The 10823-nt window shown below is 44.1% G+C and overlaps 1 protein-coding gene across 4 annotated transcripts; it reads left to right on the forward strand.

Annotated features, from left to right (window-relative positions):
- Positions 1-228: 228 nt before the first annotated feature.
- PRSS23 (serine protease 23) lies at positions 229-10455 on the forward strand. Of its 4 annotated transcripts, none has more exons than XM_025215645.1 (2): positions 229-499; positions 7219-10455. In XM_025215645.1, the coding sequence occupies exon 2, from the start codon at positions 7232-7234 to the stop codon at positions 8348-8350; it is 1119 nt and encodes a 372-aa protein (XP_025071430.1). In that variant the 5' UTR covers positions 229-499; positions 7219-7231; the 3' UTR covers positions 8351-10455. The 4 variants fall into 4 exon arrangements, with proteins under 4 accessions (XP_025071430.1, XP_025071429.1, XP_025071427.1 ...); XM_025215644.1 differs by lacking the exon at positions 229-499 and adding an exon at positions 547-670; XM_025215642.1 differs by lacking the exon at positions 229-499 and adding an exon at positions 3134-3523.
- Positions 10456-10823: the final 368 nt, after the last annotated feature.

A 10823-nucleotide genomic window follows, 5' to 3' on the forward strand; every position in this document is an offset into this window, starting at 1 on the left:
CTGCTGATTATGAACTGCCTAAATGCGGGTAGTGCCAGCAGCATCGCTTGGTTAGACAAAACAGGCCTGCAAGGACTGCCCAGCCTGGGGCATTTGGAAAGACCCCCGGGCTGGCAGAGCATCTCCGGAGAAGAGCGGCGTCAAGCTGACACCCCCGAGGCGCTGGAGGTAGCCAGAGGTCCCCGAGACATCAGCCCTCCAGTGCAGATAAGTTTTATTTAAAAAAAAAGAAGTGAGACATCAGGTTCCCTGTATGTGAAGGGGCTGCTGAGGCTCCAGGCAGTTGCTGGAGCCGGGGGCTGAGGAAGAGGCAGATGGGCAGCCTCGGTAGCATCCCCTGGGATCCTGCCTAGAGCAGAGGGTCTTAACCTGGGGTCCGCGAGCGCCGCTCGTTCGGGTGGTCCGCAGAAAGGCGACCTGAGGCTAAAGCTGCCGAACGTTGCGCCCGACTTCCCAGAGTTTAGCCCCAAAAACCAGGCACGCCCGTCGCGTTAGGAAGGTAAGACTGCTGATATTAAAATAAGAGTCGTGTGCTTTGATTTGTAGAACAGAAAAAGAAAAGTTTATTCAGCGGTCCGCCAAGACCCTCAGCAGTTTTGCAGCGGTCCGCGAAGAAAAAAAGAGTTTGAGAACCGCTGGTCTGGAGTAACTGCTGGCACACGACTTGATGGTTGTTGCTTATCAGTTATCACTGTATCCTCCCTTTGCAATTTACCTGTTTAGACAAGAATCACATAACTGCACGGGATGCAATGACAAACCCGATGAAGAAAAGGAAAACTATTGAATAGCAATAGACGGAGAAAGAAATCAGACCAGCTAGTAAAAATATAAGTGTGATCTATGTCTTTTTGTGTGCATCTGTCATTCTAGCACGTGCCAGAATACCCACTGTGCTTCTGTATGTGTTGGCAGATACCCCTGGCCTGAAAGGATCAAAATGTGTTTCAGGTTTTCCATCACATCTCTTCCTACAACCCTCCGAGTAGTGGGGAAAGGATAGAGTGAGCGAAACTTTATTTGGCCACTCGAGCGTGTTCAGTGTCACTGATGGAGCATGCACACGCTGGAATTTAATTGCAGTTGGAGCCTCTCGTTTCTTAAAGCACGGCTCAGTTAGTTTGGCTGTGTTTTAACAAGTTCTGCGACTAAGAAAAGCAGCTTAGGTATTTTGGCACAGCGGTAGCAGTAATTTGGTGCACCTCTGTAATTTGGTTTGAGGTAGGGCCCTTTTTTTGGCCACATTAATCATTCCGGCCTCCAGCACTATGGAAAAACTTCCTTCATTTCAAAATGTAATGGAGACTATTCTGTGCACAGGATTTCACACTGTAGGTTCCAGGATTTATTTTCATTTAATAGCCTATTGCAAGAACCACCCTCTAAACACTGCAGGCTTCCAAAAAATGACTTGCTTTTCAGAATATGATTCATGCACATTCTGAACAAGGCAGTTCTCTTCCACCAACATTTTTTCAAGGCATGAATGCCTTTTGCAGCAGGAAAGTATGCCTGCAGCGTTGTAGCAGTGTGCTGACCCCCAGGGTAGCTGTCAGTGTTTCCATTCCCAGACCAATTTTAATTCCATTATCAAGTACAATAATGTACAGCCCACTTTTTATCTTGCCCATCAAAGCAGTGCTTTGTATTAAGTCCAAGGTATGTTATGTTTACGACATGATATAAATTAAAATGAAACAATAGGTACCACAGTATAACCCCTCTGTATTGCAAGGCAGTCTAATCGTATCATAATATATCTGCTGTCATTTCACACAAACTGTTCAAAAAAAAGTTTTCCCCTTCCCCCCCTTTCTTCTGACCTTCAGATGTCTTTCAGGGTCGCTCATGAAATAATTAGTGAAACATAATTACTACCCAGTGTAGTACAGAACATTTCACCTACTAGTCTACTTCATAACTAGAAATGAAATAATAGGCTCTCTTAAAATATACGTGGCATTATGCCGTGGGCCACAGAATTTGGGAACATCTGGAAAATTTAAAAATAACCTCATTTTTCCCCTCAGAGAATTTAAAAAAAATATTCCAGAATATGATATGATACAGAAATGATATGATACAGAACTTGTACTTTTATGCCAAAGTAAGCTTATTTAAAAAGGAAACAATAATACGTTATGTGGAAACATAATTAATTGCATGGATTCATGTTGATGCTCTGATACCGGTAATTGGTGCTTCGCTTCTAACCCAAGACAGAAACTTCTTTCTTTTTTTTTCCCCCTGTTTCATTATTAATGTTTTTTTCATAAGAGCTGAGATAATAAAAAAGTAGTAGCTGATGAAATGACCTTTACATCCAGTGTATTTACACAGTGACTGGACAGCGTTAAGGCCTTAAAATGTCAGGGAAAGGTTATAGATAGCTTTATCCAAAGGTGTGCATTGGAGTAAAGCCCAGTTTCAAAGAGCTGGGAGCCACACAGATGCGATCCATACTTTTGCAAAGTTTTCTAGGGGACGAGTTCCAACAGGCATGGAGTTCTCCTCGCTGGGGGGCTGCCCTCTACTGCCTGAAACTGTATTTACAGGCAGAAGGGAAACAGCTTTGTGCAAGTAATGGTTTATAGGAGGAACTGTCCCGTTGATGCAAGGGTCTGTGTGAGAAAGAAAAGAAGCACAGCAGTGCACCATTTCAGTAATGGGATACGTGTCATTAAGTTGGTGATTCTCAACTGGGGTCCTATGGCACCCTGGGGTCCCTTGAGGGCGCTATACAATGTTAGCGCTGTTAGGTGTACAAACATGATTCACAAGATGAACGCAGGGATTTCAAATAGAAATGCAAAACTCAAGAACTCTTGGTTCAGAGATGATACCTTTTATTAAACCAACTTAGAAATCACACAAAAATAACCATCTTTTTCTGCAGTCTTTCAGGCACATGCACCACGGGCTCAGGGAAAATGAAAGGTGGTAAAAAGTTCCCCCAGGTAAACTTCATTTTGCACAAAGTTTTGCATTTCTTTTTTGTCTCAGACCAACACGGCTACCAAATCCATCCCTGAAACATGGGGGATTTCAAATAGGAATCCATAGTATTAGAAACGTTATGAACTGTTGTGGTCTTTCTTAGTTCTTTGCAACAGAACAACTGCTGTATTATTTTTCCATGGTCGAAAAATGAGTGAAAGGGACGAGTTGGCATTTTCTGAAGGGTGGGTCAGGCCTAAGGAGTGTCTTGCGTATAAAAAGTTCGAGAACCACTGCATTAAGCATTATCTGATCATGATGACACCTGTTTTCTGTTCCCACCGGGGAAGCCACTAAGCATTTCCATATAGAGTCCTCTTCATCATAAATTGTGTCCTCTTTGTCATCATAATGTTTCAAAGGGCAGGAGCTCAGCACTGACACCTTTTGATGCGAATCATGTTTGACACCGAGAAATATCGCCACACACACTCACCTGTCCCTTCTGGCAACCTGAGCACCTCTCTGTAGCTGTGTGTAGTGTCACTTATGCTCCATCCTTGACCACCACTTCTAAGATCTACAGGTATAATGCACTATTTTGTGGGGGGAATGGTAGGAAACCGGAAGATTTCTGTGCCGGTTTACATCACTCAGGGGTGAACTCTGCCAACTTTGTCTTAGCCTCCCTTAGGATAAATAAAATGCCCAACCATAGGTAAATGATCATACAAGTACCCAGTCATAATACTAGAATCAGACACCATACTGTTCACGTATGTACCTTCATCCATAGTTCATGAGCTATTCCCCAGCACAGCTTAGAAACAGAGAATTGCGTTGGAAGGAGTTAAGAAGAATAATTTGCTCTCTTGTTTTTAGCTAGCTGTGATCACCTTCTGCATGGTCTCTTGTCGTTTGTTTGCTTGAGGTATTTCAGGAATGATCATGTAGCGTTATCAGTATAACCTCAGCAGGGCTTAACTATGTGTCAGCTCAACATAATTGTGAAGTTTTGTTTGAATAATCCTTGTATGCAGGCGAACCTGCCTGCCCGTCTCCTTGCATAGAGAACACCATCTCCCACAGCGATTTAGCTGTATGGCTAATTTTCAAATAAACTAAAGTTACGCACTTCCCTGACTTCATCCTAGCGCACGCTGTTCTGTGCTGCTCGAAGCCCTCTGCCTGCGGTTTGTCAACATAGTCACAGTATCATTTTTCCGTCTGTGCTGGGAGGAGGTTAGTTCGTGTTTAATGACTTTAATTGGCTGTGGAAGGAGGCAGTGTGTTAACTCCGAATCTTGCCTATAAACTCTCTCCACTGCCCTCCCTCACGTGCAGTTCTCACCTGCATTGTGCAAGCTTATGGGGCAGAGCAAAGCCTTCCTCTACCTTATGCTACAGGGGGAATAAACCTCCAGAATTATAGTGCTGTAAATTCATGCTCCTGTTAAGGTCACATCATTTTCCTGGCGTTTGTCCATTCCTCAGTTTGATGTATCTTTAACCCAGGTCATAAGGAAGTGGAGAGACTCTAGCAGCAGAGCAAGAGGTTTCTAGAGTAAAGAAATAACTATTTAGCAAGACTTGAAGCTTCTGAATACATTTCTGTGCTAATAGCCTATTTATATTTGCAAAGATGCTTAATGCTTGCAGTTTCTATCGACATCAGTGGGAAGCTGCTGATACTCAGGACCTCTGAAAGAGAGGCCATTGATTTTGCAGGTGCATGGCCAGATTGGGCTTTAAGTTTCCAACCTTAGGCATCTGAGTTTGAAAATGTCATCCTACAGTAGCTATTACAATGTACAGCTAATATCCTGTAACCCAAGGATATTTGGGACTATGAAAATCCCAGTTGCCAGCAACGTGACTCTTCATAGAATCTCAGAAAATTAGGGTTGGGAAGGACCTCAGGAGGTCCCTTCCCCAACCCCTTGTTCAAAGCAGGACCTTCCTGAACTAGATCATCCCAGCCAAGACTTTGTCTCGCTGGGTCATAACAACCTCCAAGGATGGAGCTTCCACCACCTCTCTGGGTAACCTGTTCCAGTGCTTTACTACCCTCCTAGTAAGAAAGGTTTTATTAATATCTAACCTGAACTTCCCTTCCTGCAACTTGAGACCATTGCTCCTTGTTCTGTCATCTGCCACCACCGAGAACAGTCCAGCTCCATCCTCTTTTGAACCCCCATCAGGTAGTTGAAGGCTGCTATTAAGTAGGCCTGTATGAGTTGGCAGCGATCCGATCTGGCTTTGGATCTGGCCGCTTCGGATGGCCGCGATCCGATCCGGAGCTCCGCACCGGGTTTCCATCTCGATCCGGCCAAAGCTTCAGAGCCGCCTTGGAGATCCGGCCATAGGGTATAATGGGGAATCAATAAAATATCTATAACGTTGTTGTTTTTTGTTCAATTTGGATGAATTTTTCAGGGATTGTAGCCTCTGCTGAGAGCATGGAACCTGCCAAGTTTCAAGAAGTGTGGTGCAGGGGTTCGGAGGGAACTGTACTCCAAATTCTTGAAAGCCAAACTCATGCCACGGCTGTGTGTTACAACACAAGGAGTGAAAACTGCAGGGCTGGTAGCTCTTACTGAGGCCGCAAAGCCTGCCAAGTTTCAAGGAGATCGGTGGGTGGGAAGTGCCTCTCAAGCTGCAGACAAGCAAAGCTGGTGCCATGGGTGACCCTGCGTGTGCTAAGGCTCAGCGGGGTGACAGCTGCAGGGATGGTGGCCCCTGCTGCGATGCCTGCCAGCTGTGGAGGAGATCGGTGCAGGGGGGTCTTGGGGCCCTGCACCCCTAGCTGCTGACAGGCAAAACTCATGCCAAGACTGTGTCCGTCTTGGGGCAGTTGATTGTCTGGATTGAGTCTTTCCTCTCAGCTTGGTTTTGCAGGTGCTAATTGCTGCTCATTAAGTGGTTATGTAGTAGCCAGGTCCTGTGTACTGAGCTGGTCCCTGAGTGAATCATGATTGATTGATTGGTAACTGGGAACACAGCAGCTTAGCAGCCAGGCCTGCAGCAGTGTCTCCCTCCCTGCCCCAGGACAGGGACAGTCAGTCCCACTGCACCCATGGCACCAGCTTTGCTTGTCCGCAGCTTGAGGGGCAGTTCCCCCCAAACCCCTGCACCGATCTTCTTGAAACTTGGCAGGCTTTGTGGTCTCAGTAAGAGCTACCAGCCCAGCAGTTTTGACCCCGCTGTGTTGTAACACATAGACATGACAGGAGTTTTGCTTTCAGGAATTTGGGGTGCCGTTCCTCCCAAACCCCTGTGCCAATCTTCTTGACACTTGGCAGGCTTCATCCCCTCTGGAGAGTCTACCATCTCTGAAACTTTCATCCAAATCGAACATAAAATAACAAAGTTATAGATATTTTATTGTTTCCCCATTATACCCTATGGTCGGATCTCCGAGGCGGCTACGAACCGCCCCGGGAAGCCGAATGAGGCAGCGCTTCAACCTGGATGCGCTGCTTCGGACCCCAAAGCATCCAGAGCTTCTCCGGATCCGAAGCTCTGTCCGAAGCCTTGCACAGCCCTGCTATTAAGTCCCCTCTCAGTCTCCCCTTGTCTAGACTAAATAAGACCAGTTCCCTCAGTAAGTCTTGTGCCCCAGCCCCTCACCATTTTTGTTGCACATCCAATTTGTCCACATCCTTTCTGTAGTGAGGGGCCCAAAACTGGACACAGCACTCCAGATGTGGCCTCGCTGGTGCTGAATAGAGGGGAAGAATCACTTTCCTCGATCTGCTGGCAGCACACTTACCAATGCAGCCCAGTATGCATTGAGCCTTCTTTGCAAAAAAAGGCATGCTGTTGGCTCACATTCAGCCAATTGTCCATTGTAACCCCCAAGTCCTTTTCTGCAGAGCTGCCTTAAGCGGCTTTTGGGCAGGCACTATTTTTGTAACGCATCTGTGTGATCTTGGATGTCTGATGTGAAACTGTTTTCTATACACATCACCTTTTTATTTTTAATTGAATTACTTGACATTCAGGGCAATCACATAAGTATCCCCAAGGTCAAGTTCATGCTTTTGCTGAGTTGTGATGCACTCTATGGGACTTTTACTTTCTCCGACAGCTCACTCAGGAATTTTTCCTCTGACTTCAGTGGGGCCAGGACCTTGACCCTAAATAGGGATAAACTTTTCAGAGCAATGCTAATGTATTTGTTTGGTGAGCAAACTCTTGTTTTGCAGTGGTGAATGAATCTTACCTGTTTTTCATAGTAACTGGAGTTTTACATATATATATATTTTTTCCTTTTTCCAGATTCATATTCATCATGGCACAAGTGCCAACTATAATCTTCCTTCTCTGCACTGTTAAGGACGTCATGTCCTCCAGTTCTCACTGGAAGCCTACCTGGCCAGCCTACAAAGTGCCAGTCGTCCTGCCTCAGTCAACTCTTAATCTGGACAAACCCCGGTTTGATGCAGAACCCAAACTGGAAGTAGTATCACCTTGTGGGCCCGAGTGCCACAAGCGTTCCCGGCTGCCAACTTACGAAGAAGTGAAGGATTACCTGTCCTATGAGACCTTGTTTTCCAACGGTAGTCTTACTGAAACCGAAGTAGGCATTTACATTCTCAGCAGCAGTAGTGATGGGTCGCAAAGTAGATCTCGAACAAAGAGGCAGATCTATGGCTACGACAGTAGGTTCAGCATTTTTGGGAAGGACTTCTTGTTAAATTACCCATTCTCCACATCGGTGAAGCTGTCCACAGGTTGCACAGGAACTTTGGTGGCAGAAAAGCACGTCCTTACTGCAGCTCACTGCATCCACGATGGCAAAAGTTACGTCAAAGGAGCCCAAAAACTGAGGGTGGGCTTCCTGAAACCCAAACTAAAAGATGGCAGCAGAGGTGCTAATATCACCAGGTCCAAAATGCCTGAGAAAATGAAATTCCAGTGGATCCGTGTGAAACGGACACATGTCCCCAAAGGATGGATCAAAGGAAATGCCAATGATATTGGCATGGATTATGATTATGCCCTGCTGGAGCTCAAGAAGCCTCACAAAAGAAAATTTATGAAGATAGGTGTGAGCCCACCAGCTAGACACCTGCCTGGAGGGAGGATTCATTTCTCTGGTTATGACAACGATCGGCCAGGAAATCTGGTTTACCGATTCTGTGACGTCAAAGATGAAACATACGACCTCTTGTATCAGCAGTGCGATGCCCAGCCAGGTGCGAGTGGGTCTGGGGTATATGTGAGGATGTGGAAGAGACAACATCATAAATGGGAGCGTAAAATTATTGGGATATTTTCAGGCCATCAGTGGGTGGACATGAACGGCACCCCACAGGATTTCAATGTGGCGGTTCGCATCACGCCCCTCAAATATGCACAGATCTGTTACTGGATCAAAGGCAACTACCTTGACTGTAGGGAGGGATAGAGACCATAAACCTCCCAGAAAGCACAGCACTTACAGGTCTTAATTACCTTTCTGAGGAAAAGCTACCAATTTGTCTGTTGCAAATGTGCGCGAGTCTGTTCTGAAACACCAGGATGTGTTTGATAACATTACAGTCAAACCACTTTGGAAGGCGATTGCGTGACAAGAATTGTGGTTAGAAAATGTGGAAGGGGAAAAAAACCGTGGGGGGAGGGAAGGGGGAGGTGAAGCTGCTTACTTTGTAGTTCCAGCAATTTGCTTAATTTGGGAAGTGGTAATACAAAATCTAACCTGTGTCCAAAAAGTTAGACAAAAGGGATGCTGTTGACTATCTCATGCATACGTTTGCTGTAATGAATCCCAAGGTTAGCAGAAATGCTTTGATCTGAAATTTTAAACGAAAATATGATTTTGGGGCTGGAAAGGGAGTGTTCAGGGTCTACCCCTTCCTCTGGTGCTTGCAACTCAAACATTGCAGTGTTTTATTATTTTGTGGGAAGGGCAGTTCTTGTACAGTGGAAGTTGAGCACCTTGCAAAGAGCATAAAGGGTAAATCAATCAGTGAAGTTTTACATTTCTGCTTGAGTGATTTGAGGCTTTATTAGCAACATTAAAAACATAGAGCACAGTCCTACAAAGATTTAATAAGGATGCACATACCATGTAGTCATGTGAGCAGCCCCATTGATTTCTCTTTGTATAAGCGGTTATGAATGTGATTAAATCTTTACAACATCTGGGCCCCAGTTTTCAATCCACCAGGGACCTTAGAAATACCCAGTGTAGACGGTCTTGGGGTAAAGTTTTATTTCCTATTGTAACTTATCTAGATCTTTAATTATGGAAGGTTTCTCACATTAGTGTCCCCTCCAGCAATGCAAGCTCTTTGGGAGGGAAGGAGAAACATCTTTTGTCTTGCTGGCTACTTAAATTATTAGTTGTAAGGTTGGGAAAAGGAGAGAGGATGAGGATGTTATATCATTCCATCCCTTGATCTGTGTCCTTACATCTGTTTCCATAGCTATATGGGTAAAGGTATTGTTACTGAGGTTGGTATGTATATCTGCCATCTCAATTTAGTAGTGTAACTTATATAGCATCTAAACCTTTGATTTCTTGCACTATTTGGGGCAGTTTCCTTTGAAAACTGCACATTACAATTAGTTCTTGACACATGAAATTCAGTAGGTCAGCAGCTATACTGGAGCGAAATGATGGCTGGTGTTTCTTACAGACATTAGTGACTTTTACAAGAACAAGGTCATAATTAAAACAAAAGCTACATTTTTAGAAATTGGGAAAATCCAGCCAAAAATGTGGATAAATCAAAAAACTTTGGACACAGTGTTTCTCAGGTTGATTGTGCCACTGCATCTCAGTCACGTTACTAGGCAGGTATTATAGCTACTTTTTAACTAGGCACAAAGCTGCTTATAGCTACTTTTTAACTAGGCACGTAGCTACTTTTTTTAACAGGAAGGTAGACGCTGTCTCGTAGTCTAGATTCCATTACACCCATCTCCTGCCAACCTCTGTAGCTCCCCAAGTTATGCATTGCACAGATGTTACATGCGCAAAGAGCAGCCCTCTAGTGTGAAGTGCCTGAGTTGAGCAAGAATGAGTCTAGGTAGGTTTCTCCTGTGCTTTATAGGAAAATGTTATTTCAGTTAAACCGTATCTTTTTCAAGTTAGTAATTATTATGGTGTCAGCAAACACATGGCTGATGGTGCTTTATTCTTTGGAAGGCCTTAACTCTAGTCCTGAACACCAGTTTTGCTAGAGCAGGTTTCTGTTAAGTGCAGTGTTCAAAACCGTGGGACCCATAGGTGGGTTTTTGGTGCACTTGGATACAAGCAGTTACTAATGCTTTAAAATATGAATAATTACTGTATGTATTTGACAGACTTCTGCCTTTTTTATTTTAGGTTACTTTATAGCTGTTATCAGGAGCACTTCTGTTTGAATGTATCACAGTGAATAAAGAAAAGTAATTTCAATGCAGACATGCTTGTACTTGTACCATACCTGGGGTTGTAACTACAGTCCCATTTTACTTTTACTTGTTTTTAAGGACATTCAAATACAGCACAGATGTATCAACCACCTTGATGCTTATTCTTCATTTATTTCCTTTCAGCCTGCTTTCCTGAATACGCACTGCATAAAGTAAAATAGGTTATTTTTCCCTGCAGAGTTGGTTGCACAAAGAGCACCCATAATTATAGCCTTCGTGGGATGATTGTGTTTTTAAAGTAAGAGTCACAGGTCACATTTCATCTTTAACTAATATGATCTTAATACAGTAGAGAGACACGCTTTTCCGTACGGTAACTCTCCTGAAATAATAGGAAGAATTTGGCTCAATGAGTTCAAAGCACAGAAGATAATTTTATAACAGAAGAGTTAACGATCCTTATTTTCCTCTTAAATGGGTAAATAACTGCTTTAAAGTCAGTGATTAGACCGATAGAA

Source organism: Alligator sinensis, unplaced genomic scaffold (assembly GCF_000455745.1).
Source record: "Alligator sinensis unplaced genomic scaffold, ASM45574v1 scaffold523_3, whole genome shotgun sequence".
NCBI lineage: Eukaryota > Metazoa > Chordata > Crocodylia > Alligatoridae > Alligator > Alligator sinensis.

Excerpts from the sequence above, each read along its gene's own strand:
- PRSS23 (XM_025215645.1), top strand. The coding sequence starts at position 7,232 with ATGGCACAAGTGCCAACTATAATCTTCCTTCTCTGCACTGTTAAGGAC.